At 40.5% G+C, this 19,820-nt stretch overlaps 1 protein-coding gene across 3 annotated transcripts in view; it reads right to left on the minus strand.

Moving 5' to 3' along the window:
• kaznb (kazrin, periplakin interacting protein b) overlaps positions 1 to 19,820 on the minus strand; it is a 63,800-nt gene that overhangs the window by 3,097 nt on the left and 40,883 nt on the right. The window contains exons 3-10 of one of the 3 annotated variants that reach the window (XM_070850296.1): positions 9,864 to 10,055; positions 7,033 to 7,169; positions 6,000 to 6,170; positions 4,404 to 4,584; positions 4,096 to 4,229; positions 3,285 to 3,408; positions 580 to 770; positions 341 to 459 (exon numbers count right to left, since the gene is read on the minus strand). In XM_070850296.1, the coding sequence (XP_070706397.1) occupies positions 341 to 459; positions 580 to 770; positions 3,285 to 3,408; positions 4,096 to 4,229; positions 4,404 to 4,584; positions 6,000 to 6,170; positions 7,033 to 7,169; positions 9,864 to 10,055 (1,249 nt within the window). Of the gene's footprint in view, positions 1 to 340; positions 460 to 579; positions 771 to 2,507; positions 3,409 to 4,067; positions 4,230 to 4,403; positions 4,585 to 5,999; positions 6,171 to 7,032; positions 7,170 to 9,863; positions 10,056 to 19,820 lie in introns of those variants that run through there. The other 2 variants (XM_070850304.1, XM_070850313.1) reach the window with 2 other exon arrangements.

The raw sequence follows: 19,820 nt of genomic DNA on the forward strand, positions 1-19,820 counted from the left end.
ACTTCTTTTATTTCTGAAAAATACATTTTATCAATGCAAGTTCTTAAGTGTTATCAGCACAATATTTTTGCAGTGTAAAATGTAAAATGACTCATAATGCTTAAAATGTTTCTGTTGCACTTAATTGTTATATAGTGTTACGTAGTTTAATGTGTAACAATACATCTTATTTTCTGTTTTCTATTTAAGTTTTAGATGCTACTGGTTAGAAAATAACTGTAGTGGAGTGAAAAGTAGAATATTTTTTTATAGTAGAGTGTCATTTGAACTTACTTTGAAAACGATTAACTTTATATTAAAAAACCAACAAGTCTTCAGTGTTTTGGTAGCCACTGCTCACCCTTGGTCTCCTTCAGCTCTCCTGTAATCCTCAATGGCCAGTCTTAGTTTCCTGCGATGAATGGGGTTACTGACACCCAGTCCCAGCTCTAAATCCTCATCCGTCAGGCCTAGCAGCACCTAAAGAACAGAAATCCAGCTCTTTATCAAACAAGGACAGCATATAAATATGCCCATCTGCTTGAATCATACCCAACTATCAAACAAACAGTAGTAGAACCACTTGTACCAAAAGTGTACCTTGCCACTTTTGATGTTTTCAGCGCAGGCTCGGATGTACATGGGCATTCCCATGACAACTTCCAGCCAGGCCTGGACTGCACCTGCCCTCCACAGGGACATGCATGTGTTTCGAGTGAGCTCCGCCTGCTGGAGGCGGTCCAGCTGCTCCTCTCCGTCAGACAGGCTCTGTTGTGTGAGGCTGTCAGAGTCTGGATTGGTCAGGAGAGGTTATGGTGTGGCATACAGGAGGGGTTCAGGGTCAGAGGGATATGGAAATGAAAAAGTGACTTATCTGGAGACAGATTAACATCAGAATCAGAGGGTATTTGCATCCAAAAATTCCCGGTGTGCAACAATATGTAGCAACACATTGGATGCCACACTAAAATATCTGAATTTCTTCTTGGATCACCGACAGGAAATAAACCATTTTGGCTTCTACTTGTGTTTACTAAGACAGAGTTATGAGTCGACTGGATGAAAATAGTTTCAGCCCTTTCTTTTGTCCAACATTGATGTAAAATATTTTTAAATTGCACCATATGGCCACTGGATGGAGCCAGAATAATTCCCTGGCGCTACACTCCCTGTGCTTTGGATGAACTGTACTGTACACGGAGAAAGCTAACCACATTTATAAAGAAAACCCAACTTGTTTGAGTGCATCTAAACCTGAAATGGTGTTCAGAAGAAACACAACTTTTTTATCTCTTTCATGAACGTGTAGTTGTCCAGGACCGTGATTAGTAAAGTTATTGAAATACTTCAGTAACTATCTAATGATTATGAGGGACTTAAGTCCATTTGGTTAATGTATTAGAGACACAGGGATTATTCATAAAACATCATGCTCCTGCCCATTAAACGTCCATCTCATCAACAGGGAAACACTGATTCATACTGAACCAACGAATCCAGGATGAACTCTGTGTGTTTACCTGATTCGTCTCCACATGCTGACAAAAATGCTACATGCACCAAGTCCACCATATCTTTGAAAAGAGTTTTCAAAAAAACAAAAACAGACAAAACTTGAATTTCTCCAATGGACCTGAGTGATATGAATAATCCCCAGAGAGCAGAAACAGACAGTTGGTAATCACAGATGAGGAGTTACTCACTGGCAGGAGAGTTGCCATTAGAAATGGCAGGAGGAGAGGGAGAGACACGTTAGACTGGGACACAAGAACAAGATTACTCATGGAACAGAAAACTGCCACATAGGATGTATTCAGTGACTAGTTTTATTTTTAAAATAAGATTTCATTTCATTTTGAAAATGCTAAAACCTCCTCAACATCTGGCTGCAACAGCTGCAGCAGATAAATATTTGAAGTTACCTCTTGTTTGACTTTTTTTTGCTTAAATAAAATACTTTGATAGATTTAATCTTTTATGGAACATCTCCTTAATTACAAAGCATTTAACATAGAATTATTAGAGCCACATTTGTGAGAAATGAGGAGGGATTCTACACAAAGCAAAACAGAAACAGCAAGAAATTAAAAATAAAAAGGGGCCGTGCATTCATAATGCAAGGAAAGATAACTTGGTAAAGGGAAAAGGAAACACGGGAGCAACACGGGATTGTGGAGATTATTAATTTGATTGGCAATGAATGGACATCTAATCAAAGCAACACAGAGGGATCATGCATGTGTTTAATGCACATTCCTTCGTCACATATTGGCACGTTAGCTCTCAGTAAGAAATGAGTCAGACATAAACAATGTTACGAGGCTAGTGCGAACAGCGACAGAATGATACGCAGGTTTTCTAAAGATGAGTGTTTAACCTTTGGCACTTGCACATAGTTTCGGCAGCAGGTGAGAGGTGTGCCTGAATTTTTTGCTTGTGTATTCAGGTCTGTGCAATAACATTCTTGACCAAAGACTGACTATAAAACCCTTGTTGGCCACTTGTTTGTTATTGTCACTGAGAATATCTTTTAGCATAAAATGGATGAGGAAGCCTCGACTGCCCAATTCCCTGCTACTCACATTGTGATATGTTTTCAGCTGATACTGTGAGCATTTATAAAATGAGCACGACGATAATCGTGTGACCAACAACAATGCCTCTCAAACAAAAGCCATTTGAACCAACTCAAAGAGATTTTTTAAGCCAATCAGGTAATATCTCCTCTTTCATAATAAGAAATGGGTCAAGTAAGATTGGGAATAAGAAACTTGAAATCAATGTTGCAAAGCATGATAAAATCAACTGCAAAGTAACAAAAGCCGAATGACATTTACAATAAAAACACTAGTTTCACAATAACTCCTATTTACATATGAACAGCAGTCCTTCAAGTCTCCAGTTATAAAAAAAACATAAAACATTAAGACATTTGGAAGATAATACAGCATAAACATGTCTACACAGAATAATAACCCCATGTATATATTTATATGCATGTAAACATATATACATATGCATACATGTACATCTATAAATATATATCTAATTTACAAACATACAATTTAAGGGTAATATACTGTACATTTATGGGAATAGCAGTCTCTTTTAGGCTTTTCTTTTAATATCCACCCCCTCCCCGCTCCAGACAAACCCACTCACAAAACACTCTTTATACACACTTAAAGCCAGGTGGTGGATATCCACACAAATTCAACACACACACACACACACACACACACGCTCACACTCTCAGCATCACCAGTCGGCATCCTCCTCTATGTAATAATCAGGGGTGGCTGTACCATCAAACAGGCCGGGGTCCATTGACTTGCGCTGCTTGCCCCGAGCGAACACCCTTGACAGGGACCCCAGCGTCATCTTCTCCTTCTTCTTTTTACGCTTCTGGTCCTCCAGGTCCTCCATAGACTGAACAGGGCAGAGGACATGGGATGCTTGGGTTTGTCCTCTCATACAGATCAGTTAAAGCAATAGTCATTCTGGGAAATACGCTTATTTGCTTAAAGAGTTCATCAGATTTATACTCTCATGTCTGTACAGTTAATATGACCAAGGGGGGCCAGTGCCACCTCTCCAGCTCCGCCCTTAATTTACATGTTATAACTCATTTATTCAAAATGTAAAAAAACTACTTCCTGGTCTGGCACAGCAACTTCCTGGTGACACAGTTGGCTGCCTGGCAATCTCATGGTGAGAACAAGATTTCAGGAATTTACTGCTTGTGAAGAATTACTCCAGCACGTACAACTGTGTAACACTGAAACTTGAAGTTTTTACACGTCTGATTTTCCTTTAACAACCAAGATTCAACGTGTTAATGAGCATCAGAGGTGCTGGTATGCAGATTTTGTTACCCTTTCTCTATTTCTGTTGTAATCTATTTTTCTATTTTCCAAAATGTGCAACTATTGCTTTAGAGTGAGTTAAATACAAAATAACATCACAACCACCATCAAGCAGGCAGGCTGACACCCAGCAGGCCGACAGAACAGAGGGACAGACACAAACAGCAGAAGACAAAGAGGAGGGAGGTACTTATATATAGAAAAGTGTGGAGGTGTGATTACTTGGTCGAGGGGGCCAGGCAGCTCTTACATTGCAGAGGGAGTGGGTCCGGTGACGAGGCGAGTTGATGTCACTGGGAGTGGACGAGCGGTCCCCGTCGGCCGCCGAGGCATCTGAGATAACAGAGGGCTGGCGAGAGTGGCAGGGGCTGATCCTGACCACAGCTGGATGTGCCACACACAACCATACGCACACACACACATATATTCACACACGTTGAAAAATTCCCAAAGTTAGTATGAGAAACTTTCAGGAAACCCTCTGTTAGTATGTTGAGCCTGTGAAAGCAACACCAAGCAGCGCAGAGACTGAGACGCGGAGCAGATAAGACCACCTACCCTGTCTGTCCGTGGTGTGTCCGTGGTACAGGGTCTGTTGGCTCTGACGGATGGCGGCGGTGAGCGGCAGGTCGGCCTGCATCACCCACTCCTGACTGCCGTTCACCACAGGCTCAGTAGGCATGGCCAAGGAGTGCCGCTTCGGTACGTCTTTTGTCAGGGTGGCCAGAGACTGCTTCGCCTGGGAATCACACAGGGAATAGAAACTGAGCACAAGCCCAAAGTAAAACACACACACTCACACAGATGCGCATATGATTTTTATATTTCTAATTGATTTGAATAACTATTATGCATGTCCTAATGTCTGCTTTCTGTGAAACACTAAATAAATGTATCTTGTCTTTCATAAACTAACATAAGCAATGTATGAATGCATGGATATACACTAAACGTATAGTTAACCAATGAAAAGACTAAAACTAACATCAACTTTATCAGTCCTGTCTGTGTGGCCAAAAGTCGATATATCTTCCCCTCTGTGCCATAAACCTCCATTATTGTCCAAAGAACTATTAAGAAGACATCACAGATTCACAAAGTTGTACTCGGTGACATGTCCCCTTATTATGGACACCGTAGTTCATTTTGAGTCAGTCACACATAAACTGTCCTGTTGCTATAAATACTTACGTGTACGTGTCACATGTGTATTAATCTGCCACTGAAAATAGTTCCCTACAAATACAGTATTTACTCCTGGATGAGAAATGTTTGCTATAAACTACAGTGCCACGAGTTGTTTCATGAAACTATTCAGCCTTTAAGAAACAACAAATATGTATTTTACCCTGCCTGCCATAGATAGGGGTGGGTAAAGGTAGGGGATTCAGAGAGTATTCATAGATGAATAAGCACATTATTGGTTTTGGTCTTTTCGTCGGATTGTTGACAACAGAAATATATACTAAATAACAACAGCTTTACCTTTTGCCTTTTGAAGCTAGCCAACAGACACTATTTTTACACAGCATCTTAAAAAATTGTCTGTTTCTGTGCCAAACCTATACATATTCAATGTTTTCCACAGGTTTGTTTTATTGGGGGCATTTGAAAGAGCTTTCAGTAGACATTCGTTTAGAGGAAGAGAAAAGAGTCAGAAAGATTTAGATTTAAACTGAGAAGAGGAGGAAAGAGAAAACAACAGAACAGGAGAGAACAGAAGAAAAAGAAGGTAGAATAATATTTTGTGTGGCTTGGTTGCCTGACAGAGATGCAGCTCTGGCACTGATGTACCAACAAATCTGATCTGTGATGCAGCTTGATGTGAGGATCTGTGGGTGGCTGTGACTTGCCGAGGGAGGAGAGAGATTAATGACACATAGACTGACAACTGTACCTCCAAGGGACCAACACAGCAACACAGAAAAAAGCCATGAATGTCTTCCTCAGCCCAGAGAAAGAATTAATGCTTTGAGAGAGGGAAGGGATGAGGATATATTGCAGAGCTGTTTACTGCATGCATTTGAACTGATATCAATACGGTGGAAGGATTGTACACCCACACCTTGTTTGCATTTATGCCGTACGTGCCAGATAATGATGCTGAGGTGACACCGTGGTGGCTGAGCTAAGACAACAAAGTTGGTGACTCACCATGGTGAGCTCGGCCTCCAGTTCTTTGACTCTGTTCTCCTTCATGTCCATCTGTGATCGCAGGATGTTGGCCTGTTCAGTGGCTTCTTTGGTCTGCCTCCTCAGGTCCCACTTCTCCCTCTCCAGCATGTCTTTTTCTTTTGCCAGGGCTTTCACTGCATCCTCACTCTCCTGAAGAACGTACACACAAACACCTGGTTAGACAAGAGTCAAGAGGTATTTTCACAGCTACATTCTGTGTTATTATCGATTTCAAAACCTTTATCTCTTAAAAGGGTGCATAGATGGAGTCACTATGAGATGCGATTTAAGTGATGGAGGAAACAAACTGTTACGGCAGTGTTAGGTGTAAATTTGATGGTACAGTCTGAGTAATAGAGGGTTTTTGAAGCAGACACCGATGTCGATATTCTAAAAATCCAATAACGTTGTATCGTCTTATCAGACAGTCCTTTACCGACATCACATAAATAAACACTTGTGACAGGTGTCCCTCACATTTTTGTTTTTATCCTGACCAAGAAATATACCCATGTTCTACTTTAAATCCAGCTACTTTGCATTTATGTGCAGCATATAAACATTTGGGTTGATAGCACACTATATGTGTTTGTGCACGAACATCAGGGCATTTTAAAGCATTTATTAACGAATCTCCCATTATCATATGAACACATGTTTTCTAGCATGACAACTGGTGATTTACTACATTGTCAGTCATTAACTGTTTATACAGCACCCTTGAGTTACAGGAGGAATTACAGTTATTGACTAACACATTACATGTACATCTACTTACATCTACATTACACTGTATTATAAACTATTTATTTAATGGTTATATACTGCTTATAAAGGGGGACTTAAAGTGCTACCTCACTGGGTGACATTTTTTAGTTGAAAAATAAATTTGTCTGTGTCTCTGGTGGCAAGATACTTATCTGCACTGACATTTCATATCGGCTGACATATACACTAATAAAGCTATATCAGCAATAAGCTAACACTGATAAATCATCTGGGCTGGTGTTACCTTTCGGTGCTGGTCGTAGTTGCGTATGAATTCTCGCAGCTGCTCTTCTCTGCTCTCCAGTGTTGTGTACAGCTGCTGCATCTGACTCACCAAGTCTGCCTTCTCCACTTTTAGACGCTTACGGTCAGCTTTCATGGCTGCAACACACAGACAAACACATTCACACACTGAGCATCACACACATGTGTAAAACAAAGAGCCAGTTCTACTGTCAAGAACAAAACAAATACAACATGTCAGTGAGATTTGGCTGCCTCCAAATTAGAAACAAAGCTCTGCAGTGGCAGCATAAAGCCACTAGGTGGCACTCCGTCGTCTGCCTATGAGGGGCTGCTGCTTGTGTTTTTCAGAGAAAATGATGTAATCACCTCAAAAGTTGGGAGGCACAGTGGCACTTATTCATTCATACATGGCACTGTTTTGACTGGCATATAGAGACCGCGTTGGCTCATCCCCGAGAAGTCCATTTGGATCAAATTTCTTTCAACTTCATTCTCTTACAGAGACAACTTAACAGCCATGATGCAACTGGTAGAGCTCTTTGCTCGCAAAACTAATAATAATTCTCTCCCAAGAGTCTCTGCACACCAGAGGCAAGACTGGAACTTGCACTTTTCATAACTGCACACACGTATCACTCAGGAAGCATTCCTCCTGTCAACGCTCAGCCTCTTGGTATTTTACACTCAACATTAAAACCTGTTTTGCAGCAGTTACACAACACAGTTTACAAGCTTGCAGTTTAGCACCTGTGACTCTCAGAGCGGAGAACCATGCATTCATGTTTAACTAAACTAAATCCACTATTGCTTTTTCAGTGTTCCCGCCTATTTTTTGTTGCATGCAATTATCCTTAATGTCTAGATGGCCAGACTGACTTATTTTTACCCCTCTCCCAAAGATGGGAACTGTTGGGTTGTATAATGGCTGGATTTGTTTTCATACAAGAAAAAAAAACAATCCAATAGTACATAATTAGCACCATATTCCAGTCTACATCAATACCACATTAATATTTCAGAGTAAAACTTTTATGCCATGATTGATGGATGTTAATTAAAATGAGCTGAACCTGGAGTCTACTTGGCTGCTCATCAGGGGCGGCACCCAGTTCCCTGACTGAACAATGTTGACACACACACACGCACATATACAGTATTGCATGTTTACCCACACAAGAACAAGATCTAAACTTATAACATCAGGTTTCTCTGAAAAATGTACGCTGTGCACACATGTCTCATCTTTGCACATACAAAACAAAACTGGGTTAAATCTGCTGGTAAGAGATGAAACCCACAGTATGTTTTTATTGGCACAACTTTTCTTAATGCTTGCTGACAGTAAAGCACAGTCTATAGCGCTGATGTCATATGGACTAAACCACAACTACATAAATTTAGGGCGATGAATTATGGATAAGTTATAGAGAAGTATGCTATCTTAGAAGCAAAGATATATATGTGCCTACATAAGCCATTTCAATCACTATTGACAGTTGAAGTTGAAAGAGGAAAAGCAGGTTTTAGTATAGTAAAGTATTACAACAAATTTGAAAATGGATCTAATTCTGTTTTCTGCTGTGCTTTTTACTGGAAACCATGTATTAGTGTTTTGAATAATAAACAAACTAAAAAAGATTTATTTTTTTTTGCCAAAAACTCAGTTGGCTGCTCACACACACCCTGATTTGCGAAACAGAAACACAGTATGTTAGTATCAAATTTGTTCTGTTTGCTGCGTTTATGTTCATTAAATGATTCATTCTTGTTTGTTGTACATCAATCAAAGAACATTCTGATGTACCAAACAAACATATGCTGGTCCAATTTCGATACCGAGGATCTGCCATTATTAGCTTTTGGAGATGCACTACGCTCGCTGAATGCAGAAAAACCAAGGAAGGAATAGCTAGAAATGGGACTGGACATTTGAAGTAGGGCTGAATGATTAATCAAATTAAAACCAGCATTGCAATGTAACAAAACGCAATTTTTGAATTGCAAAAGCTGTGATTAAATTTGATGCTTTGATGTTGTCCGTGCCACTGTGTCTTAACTGAGATGAATACTAAAGAGCAAGAGGTTATTCAAAGAGGAACTAGAGTTAGCTAGACCTGTTTTGGGTTTAGACAGGAAGATGGTCGGTACTGTGCATGACGCGACTTGTTACTGCAGCAACATGTGGCAACATTACAATTGGTTTCATTAACAAAAGTATCACTAGGCTGAGTATGATGATTGTATGGCTGAAAACCTGACTACCACTGTGCCAAGTAGGCTGACAAACAACTTTGAAAAAAAAAATCGCAATGGCAATATATTGGTTTAAAAAAAGTAATGAATAAGGCAACTAATGAATATATTGTTGTAAGAATTCAATACATAATAACATTTAGATTAGGCAGTTGCTTTTGAAGAGCCTGGGAGTTGAGGGGATTTTCTTTTCTTTACTGTTCAGAATTTATTTGAAAGTCTGTGTGTAAACATATGAGATTTGACAATGTACAGTTTGTACTTATTATGTGTTACCAGAAGTAGTCTTGTTTTGATGTTTTATATTTGGCTGTGTCTTGCAGTCCCATGTGGAAAATGTTTAGTATGGCACAGACAGAAATCCTGACTGATCTTGACTAATGCATTATTTTCTTTGGTGAGATGAAGTGGATTTCATGTAGTTACAACATACTTGTGCTTGATCTAACTTGAAAGGGTGAAACTTTCACTAATAGGCTACACGCAGCTGGACAGCTGTATTTGCTGTATATTCAAGGCAGTTGTTGGAAAGCAGGGACTCTGGTGGGTTAGGTGAGATGACAAGAAGCCCCTAACCTTGTAAGGCCTCCTTGGCACGGTCCAGCTCCTGTTCCTTGTCACCCAGCTGCACACGGACCTCGGTGGCTGAGAGCAGATTGGCAGAACAGCCTCCCTGGGTCTCCTCCAGGTCCTTACTCAACATGTCCTTCATTTGCCTGAGCAGGTGGACCTCCTCTTGAAGCTGGGCCACCTCCTCACGCAACAACACTGAGGGAGAAAGGGAGAGAGAGAGTATGAGAATTTGGAGTATGCAGAAAAGAAATGAGGGTACCTGAGCATGCAGGACTGAGGGAGAATAGTCAAGTCAAGGCAGTTTTATCTATATAGTCCAATGTCACAAATCACAAATTCACCTCAAGGGGCTTCACAATCTTCACAGTATAAGACACCCTCTATCCTCAAACCCTCAATTCGGATAAGGAAAAACTCTTTCCCTTTTACGGGAAAAAATGCCTCAGGAAGAGCAACTGAGGAGGGATCTCTTTCTCAGGGTGAACACACATGCAAGAGATGTGTGTACAGAATAGACCAACATCATAAAATTCCAGTATGTACAATCAGAATTACAGCATTACAGACAGTTTGTATATGAGGAATATGAAATCAGAAGAGTGATGATGGATAAGTAGATGAGAGAAGGAAGAAGCAGACTGACGACTGAGGCAGTGTAGAAAAACAAAAAGGGGGGGAAATGGAGGAGAAAAAGACACAAGAGACATTAAAAAAGAAGCTAAATGTACAAGCACAAAGAAATGGAAGTAACATAAAACTTCTGTACCTAAACAGAGAGGTTGTGATTATGCAGCAAATGATAAAATGTAGGCTCCAATCTACACATAAAACCCTCTCCAGACACACGACTCATCCTCAGCTGTGGCCGGAGGTGTTCAAGAAATTCAGATAAATGCTGAGTGACAGACTCCGGTGAGGGTAGTGGGTAAGTGAGAGACAGCGGTCTTATAAGACTTAATAAAATATCAGCGACACACGCATGAGCTGTGCTCATCAACGTTGTGTTTTCCATCCGCTGTGAAGTGCCTCCCAACCCTCGGGGAAAACAGACAAGCAAACAGGAGCAGGAAACTAAGGAGAGGATACAACAGACTGAGGGGTGAACAAATGGACAGGACCTGGTGGACAAGCAAGAGGACAGGAAAGATGAAATGAAGAGGTCATTCATGGGCTGAATTTTAGTCCAGTGAGGGAAATATGTACTACTAAGTGAGGAGCAATGTGCCATAATGATTTATACTGTACACATAAGGGTAGGTCTGTTACAGAGGGATGCTCACTTTTCATAAGAACAGAGACAAATGACACACACAAGAAGCCAAAACATTTAACAGCAGTGTAAAATCTGCAGCCCCATATGACAAATTTGTTACCTCAATATCACACAAGATGGAGGAGTTCAGCAAAGAAAGGTAGGATCTTGGAAAATACAGAGAAGATCAGCTAATTAATGAACCAAGACGTGGATCAGTGGAAAATGAATGGACAACTACACCATATATAATTGATTATATAAACAATGATGTCATTTCCCAACAAGATGTGGATTTTCTTCTCAAATGCAATATTTTGGGGTTTGGGATTTTACAAAAAAAATATCAGATTGATCAAAGTTGAGATTTGTTTTTGATCTTCAGCAGTTGTGGCGAATTAAATTTGAGAACTGTCCAGAGGGTAGTGTCAGAATTTTAAAGTGGCACATAAAGGTCTGCGTACTTCTTGTCTTGAGGAAGTCTACAAAGACATATCCATTCTTTATTTTATGGCAATCAATCCATCCAATAGTTACTGAGATATTTCCATCTACACCAAAGAGGTGGACCGAACGACTGACAGGCATTGCCATCCCTTGAGTCAGGCTTCAGGCTGCTGGCTTGGCTGAAAAATATAATGAATAAAAAAGTAGAGTGTGCCTTTAATTTCATGCAGATCCCTATAAGACTTCATGTAAAACTATGTAAAATTCAAGAGCAACTGTGTGTGCAATGAAGTATGTATGTGTGTGTGTTTGCGCGCATGTTCGTGTGACTTCGAAAAAAAACAGAGAAGGTCTCAGCAGGCCTGCAGCCAGACGTTGTGGGGCTGCAGAAGCTCCGATAAGAGAGGAAGGGACAGTACATCGGTCTCTGTCAACTCAGGACTGCAGAAACACACCGGGCAGCTCTGTGCTGCATGTGACAAAAAGAGTTTGTTTCCCTGAGAGAGCAATCTTTCACGGCCTTCTTGCAGCATAAATCCGCTTATTCATCTGTTTACCTACAGGCATTCCTATATTTGTCGCGGAGTGCCCAGCTGCTGCTTTTGATGCCACTGGACAGAAATGTGCATTTTTTTTTAGGTTCTTTGTTGTATTCGGCTTAATCTTCATCTCTAAACAGGCTGTATAATTTACAGAGAAACCAGTGACATAATTCTCCAAAATCCAATTTTGCATTAATTCCCAGCATCATCCCCTCACCCAATACGCAGAGAGGCTGCTTTGCTGCACACTGGCTTTGGTTAAAGCTGCATTAATGGCATTGACACAAACCATCCACCTACAAATAATTTACCTCCACATACACTGTTTCATGTGATCTAAAAAGCAATTTAAATGGACAAGAGTCATAAGAACCACATAGTGCAGTCCATATGCTGTTATCATCTGGGCTCTCTCAGCTCTGACCCTTGAGTGGCTGTGCAGTGAGCTTGGCCAAGCTATTAGTCCTCCCACAGAAACGAGAAGCCCACTCTTCTTCTTCGTATTCAGCAGTGGCCCATTCAATTAACTTTTCATCCAAGCCTCCCATTAGAGTGTCCATCAAAGCCAGTCAGGACCAGGCCATCACTTCCTGTACCTTTTTCCTCACACACACACACACACACACACACACACACGCACACACACACACGCGCACACACACACACACACACACACACACACGCACGCGCACACACACGCACACACACACGCACACACACACACACGCTCACACACACATGCACGGCGTGTAGTGGCTGCTGGCTCTTTAGGCTTTAGAGGAAGCAGAGGCATCTTTCCCTGCTTGGAAAGGTGTAGTCGGGGCTGGAAATGTTTGGTTTGGTGGTCAAAGACCTGAATTAGTCTCCTGTGAACCGTATGCAGGATTAAAGTGGTCCCATTTATATTCATGCATGATCAAAGATGCTTTAAGTGAGCTGTGTTGGAATATTGAGTTTGGATGGGACGTTGAATTAAAAGTTACTGCTCTCGTTGTAAAAACCCATTCGATTTCAAAAGTACTATCAGAATAAATATTCTCAGGGCATTCAAATTGGACTTGGTTTTGACTGGTTCTCATCGTTAAACAATAACTTTCCAACAAGGCAATTTTACAGAGAGTGAATTGACAATCTCTTGGAAAGCATTGCTAAGTAGGTTTGCCTGATCTGAACCAGTTACAGTGCTTCCTACATTTAGATTATAGTAAGCTTTTATAACTGTGACGCCATCAGCCTCACATTAATTCAGCGTTGAAAAGCTTAAAGGGTCAGTTCACCCAAATAAAAAAAATGTGTTCAAGTAATATATTTTCTTACTGGGCAGCTGTGGCCCAGAGCTAATAAAGATTGGCGGTTTGATCCTTAGTCTCCCCCTGATGAGCAAGTTGGCACCTTGCATAGTAGCCCTTACCATCAATGTATAACGGTATGTGAATCGTTGAATGTGAATGCAGTGCTATAGCGCTTTACAAGTACAGTTTATCTACCATTACTGCGCTTTACTGTATACATAAACCAAAAACATTGGTTCAATGGACATCAGTCTATTTGAAAGCAAAATCACAACAATAATATGGGACAAATGAGAAGGGTGTCAAAATCTCAGCAGTGACAGCAGCCAACTGTTCTGCCCTGAGGAGTTATGATGTACGATGTGCAAGGCTGTCACTTCTCCACCTCAGTCTCCCTGACAATTCAAATCTGTGTAAATTTAGTTAGTACAGTGGTTCTGCTCAGCTATTCCTGTCCAAGACAAAGCCAGAGGCGATCATACTGCTTTTCCCTCTAATCCCAGGTACAGTGTGCGATAGTAGGATAACAAGGTCATACACAGTTTTACAACTTTACCACTGCCTGTACACTCACAACACTGTCATCACTGTCCTCTCAAAACAATATCTTTAATAGAAGACTCCCGTGAACAACGCCATGACACTAATGCTGTCTTGTTGGACACTGATGGAGTCAAGGGCATAAAAAAGACACACAGAAATACCGGCTGAACCTTCATAAAACTTTAACAAATGATCAAATCATGGCCTTTTTACAGGTGTTTTAACTCATTCCTGTCATTGTTGTTTCATAACAGGTCTCATTTTTACTGCAGCAGCACTGACCTTGCGAGCAACTACATACAAACTCATACACACACATTCTCATCAACATACACATGCAGCTGTGTGACAGAGAGGTCAAGGTGGGTCAGGAAGGCTGCTCGGGCTGGTTTCACAGCTTTACCTTCTGTAGAACAAAGGTGCTGTCAAGATACGATGCGGTGAAAACTGCTGTCAGTCTGCTGCCTTGTGCAGAAGACATAAAAGCTTCATTATGTTCGATCCTGTACGATCTCCACAAGCTCCCATTAAACCATATCACATGTGCCGCGCACCATAAAAACAGCAAAACACAGAAAGACTTCCTTCTGGAAGATTAGTGCTGGACGTAATCACAACCAGTAAACATGTTTGAATATACTGCAGTATTGGGACTGGTCTTTAATTGCTAGTTTCCACAAATATTATGGAAATAGAGCCTGGAAAAGTGTTGTTTGATCATGCAGAATTTCCACTGTTTTCTTCTTCCCTGCTGCCTCCTGTGGTGTTGCTGCACTGCTATAATATTGCTATCTATAAGGTGCAGAGGAGTTGTGTGTATGTGTGGAAGTTGTTCAGTGGAGCTAAAGGATGAAAACAGTAATGGCTCTCTGCAGAAATGCTAAGAGATTTTCTGCTGTAGCATTGCAGCTAATACAGCAGGACATCAAAGCAACGCCATGTAATGGTGCTTTTCTCACACAAATTACGATGCAGCAAATAATTAAATCAGTAAACACTACAACACCTATATTAAAGTTTTCTTTAAACAAAATTACAAGCATTATGACAAATCTTCTCTGAGGATGTATAAAACAGCAGTACAACAAAAGCTTTTCTGTAACTAGCTGATATGAGCAGAGCTGGTTAAAACAACAAGGAAAATCTTCAAAATGCTTCATCAAAGCCTCCTAATAAACTATTCTTTCACAAGCTCTCCTTATAGATAAACGTTCACCAGAATGAGCCAATAAAAACAAAACAACAAAAATTCAGTTCCCAGGAAAGCGCCCTGATCAGAGGCTTCTCTGAAATGGGGAAACATTACATAAGTGTGTACCTGCAATGCAGCTGATTGTGTTGAGTCAAACTGTCAGCCTCCCTGAGGTGAAGTGAGCTAACACCACGTCTGTGTAATGACGTGAGCTAATGAGCTAAACGATATGATGACCACCGGAGAAAATTTGCTCCTGCTTATGTTTACCTAAATTACATAATAGTCACATCTTTCTAATGTTCACATCTCGCTGACTAATTTCTTCTTGAAAATGGTTGTTCATGAAATTCCTTCTCTATAGTAAAATGAATTATCAAGTCGTGACCAGTATTTTTTTTTAATCATTCCTGGGATACTACATTAATGTAAGCCTTTTTTTAAAGTTGAGTCTTGCAGAGGAATTAAAGATTATGGCTGGACAAAACAACCCTATAAAAATGCAATAAAAGCACATAAAAGTTTAATCTCTAAATTCCTTTATAACATTTGCAAATAAAATTCACTCAATTTGGTTGAATGACTGTAAGCAACAGTGGATCAACAGACAAAAAAGATCTTCTATCTCCATGTTTAATCCACACTGTATATTGCATAGTTAATTACTCTTACAGCTGCAGGTCTTTCACTCTATTAGCCGTTGGGTTAAACGTCTATCAGCTAATTAAGTGATAAAAACTAATCAAGGTTAAGGTTAAACATTTTCTAATTCATCAAATAAAGACAAGGCTTGATAAAATTGAGCAGATGATGAAAAGCCGCTACTACAGTACACGACTGTGCAGTTTAGATAATGAACACCAGAAGGCAAATAGCAGCTTTGGCATCATATATGTAACATTATCTAATCAGTTCTAAACATGTACTCATCATTATATTATAGTCTGTGCACTGAAGTGTCATCCCCTGTTGATGTTGGACTACTTTGTGCTTGTATAGGCGTGCGTGTGCATGTGTATGTGTGTGTGTGTTTGTGAGTGTGTGTGTGTACGTGCATGTGCGCATCTGCTCACAGCTTGCTGTTTCTGCACTGTATTATGAGAGTAGCATATGTCTGCTGAGCTCTGGCCTCCACTAATTACAGTATAAAGATCAGTTGAAATTACTGTGGGAGAAGACAGCAGTCTGCTTCAGCTCGTGATTAAAGTCATCACACAGGTAACACCGTAGCCTTGACAGGCGGGAAAAATGGAGCATGGATGGACTGAAATAAACCCTGAAACTCATGTATCAACGTCAAGTCTGCGATAAGCCTCATCTTATTAATAATCTGTGTTGCTTTAGAGCACTTTCTTACACGACACTTCGTCTGTCTCAAGAGAATTACGCTGTGCAGGAGTGAATATGTTTACCGTAGTATGGATGGCACTTGTCAACACAAACCATCTATTTCAAGGTATGCCCTTATGTCTCCCATTTTATATTTTGTTTTGAGCTACACAATCTACACGGCTCCACACTGGGTGTGATTTAATTATCTCATCACTGAAGGATTTGCATAAACTTTAGCGCAGACATTCATGGTGCCTTGAGAATAAATCCTGACTCTGACGATGACCTAACTTTTCCAGAACCACCACAGTGCAGTTTTATTTGAAATGTCTCAATAACTGTTGGATGTATTGTCATGAAATTTGGTATAGACACTCATGTGACATTCAAGAACCAGGCCGCTATCAGGTCAGAATTTGGTTGATGACAGTAACAGACTTTCCCATCAGTCTCAGCTGCACTTTGTCTTCAGTGCTAATAAGGACATTTTAACATGCTAACACACTGACCTTAGATGATGAACAACATTACACCTGCTGGACATCAGCATGTTAGCATCGTCAAAGTAAGAACCTGAACCAGCCATTGCCATGTTAGAGTTAGCATTTAGCTTAAAGCAGAGCTGTGCCTTGTACAGGCCTGCTGGCATGGCTGTAGTCTGTTACGCTCTGTTCAGACTGCTGGTATAAGTGGCCCAAATCAGATTATTTAGCACATATATCACTCAGATCTGTTTGTTCATGACAGTGTGAACAGCACAAATCACAGGTGGTGAAATTCTGATTTGGCTGGTCCTACATCAGAGTCACATCGGAATTTAATGCAACTTTTACGTCACCTCTTTTGCAAGACAATACAATTACCTGACCTGAGTGTCTTAATGCGACAGTCTTGTGGAGAGGTGCTGACAGATGTAGTTAAAAGTTTCCATTTACATCCTAAAAATGTGGATGAAATCTGTTTGTGTGAAGTAATTCATGTCACGATCCCATCACACCTGGCTCCAACTCCACATCCACACACATGCTCATCTTCATTATCATCCACTCACAAATTTACTGGTTTCCACTGCACAGAAACCTATAAATGTAACTCTAAACTCTGACTTCACTGGCCTCCGTGTTTTCTGCATGACTGCTCATGCAGGTCAGTTCACACTGGAATCTGATATTGGCCAAATTAAAAACATAATGCAAACAGCCTAAATTGAATCTGACCAATAAATTTGAATTAAGAACTACAACAGTGTGAATGTGGCCTTGTTACAAAATCAGAACTGTCACAACTGTCCAACTAGGTCAAATTTTGTGAAACTGATAAGTTTTCTTACAAGTCCTCATATTCAGAATATATTTGTTTGGAGATGGCGCTAACAGAAACATCCTGCGATTCTGGAGCGCTCCTGTTTACAACTCGAGACAAAAGAACAGCACAAACAGTCTTTAAGGATTTGTGAAAGAATAGCATCAAATCAGCGCAAAACCCAAATCTGACAGAAAGACAGAAAGGATGGAAAGAGAGAGAAAGGAGGACAGAGACTGAGAGACTTCACAAAGAAGCACGATCATTCTGTCAGCGACTCCCTGCCGAGTCTCAAATCACAAGGTGGTCAGGTGGGTGGGTGGCAGAGGTAGTAGGCTGCAGCAACAGGGGGCTTTTTTTCAATCATCAGCACGACTATATTTAGCATCTTTATTGTAAATTTGTACTATAGTCACAGGAGGAACTTGTATGATAACGGTTGTGCAGTGGTTGTATAGACCTGTGTGGGTCGTACAGTTTTGGATTCGACACGCTTAAGCTACAAATAGCATAAAAGCAGTGAGAAGCCTCCGTCTCGTATTCCAGGAGATCGAAAAGAACATGGAGCAAACACCGAATCCCTGATGCCTCGACATGCTGAGACTCCAAGCACTGTATTCCCTGCATCCTGAAAAGCCCCTGCATGTAAGGGTCAGGTCCATTTCCTACTCTGGGTTTTACACTACCTCTCTATAATGCATATGGGCATCAATAATGCATGTTGCTGGCTCTCAAACCTACCTGACCAGAGTATTCACCACTTAATGGTAATTCATCGTGGTCTGCAGACAAAACATCACTCTCTAGTGCAGTACATCTATAACATTCTCATATATAATATAATATTCTAATAAATGAAAAAAAAAAGCTAAACATAAGTGTCCTGCACATAGTCTGTATTGTTATTGATGTGTCTGCATACAGTACCTATGCATGTTTGCAAATGTACTTGTGCACCGCATTTCTGTGTGAGTATACAGTATCTATTGGGAGCAGCTCCCATTAATTAATTGCCTGTGGGTTTACATTACAACAGAGGTCAGAGCAAGGATGCCAAGTGCAGATAGCTGTAATTGATTCACACGTTTATTATGTGGAGATTAGGCTTGCTGCCAAGGATGTGCCACTGGAGGAGCTCTGACAACTTGGAAAAGGCTATTTAGATTTCAAATACAGCTGTCAGGAGCTGCATTTGAAAAACATACCCTCACTGTCACTTGACACCAACATCATTCACTGTGCATGAGTTTGGTTTAAATGAAGTGAATTAAAGCAAATTAACCTGGCTGACATGGTGGAGCTGAACAGGAAACAAAAAATGCTTTGAATTATGTCAGCAAATACATGATAATTAGGTGATTTTGGACAGTAATTGTATTTTTTGAGGAAAGGAAATAAAAAACTGACAAGCACATCTATAGCTCATTAATTAATTAATTTGTTTAATCCAACCATAACTGAGTAGAAATGTGAAGTTATGGTGATATGGGGGTTATGTGCTGGATTATGTCTTGGTCAAGAGTCTCTGCTTAACACTTTGATTACACAAATTTAGAGATGTAACATTTTAATCAGTTGTCTTTATGCCAAGCTAACCTGCTGTCTGTAGATTCATATTTCCCACACAGGCAGGAGAGTGGTATCAATGTTCTCATCTAACTCTCAGCAAGAAACTGCATAAGCACATTTCCAACAATGTTGAACTATTCCTTTAATGAACTGGAGTGCTTGAATAGACTAGAAAATGCTACCGGGCCTATTGTCCCTGTTTTGAATCTGACTACACATCTGTCAAAAACAGCAGGATCTGGTCTAAGGAGAACTGCAAATCTACATGATTTGATACACGACCTCCCTCATGTCCCGGGACAAGGTAGAACAATCCCATGAGCTGCATGAGGCACCTGGTCTGCATCTGGAGCAGCTACTGAAGGAAGCCTTACTGAGGAGTTTAAATCATAAGAAATATGGCAATAAATGCCTGTTCTTAGCTAATTAATATTCTTAGTCTTACACTTGTGGAGATAATGAAAGTAATAATGGTCCTTGATTAGCTCG

The sequence above is a fragment of the Pempheris klunzingeri genome, chromosome 2, assembly GCF_042242105.1.
Source record: "Pempheris klunzingeri isolate RE-2024b chromosome 2, fPemKlu1.hap1, whole genome shotgun sequence".
NCBI classification, from domain to species: domain Eukaryota; kingdom Metazoa; phylum Chordata; class Actinopteri; order Acropomatiformes; family Pempheridae; genus Pempheris; species Pempheris klunzingeri.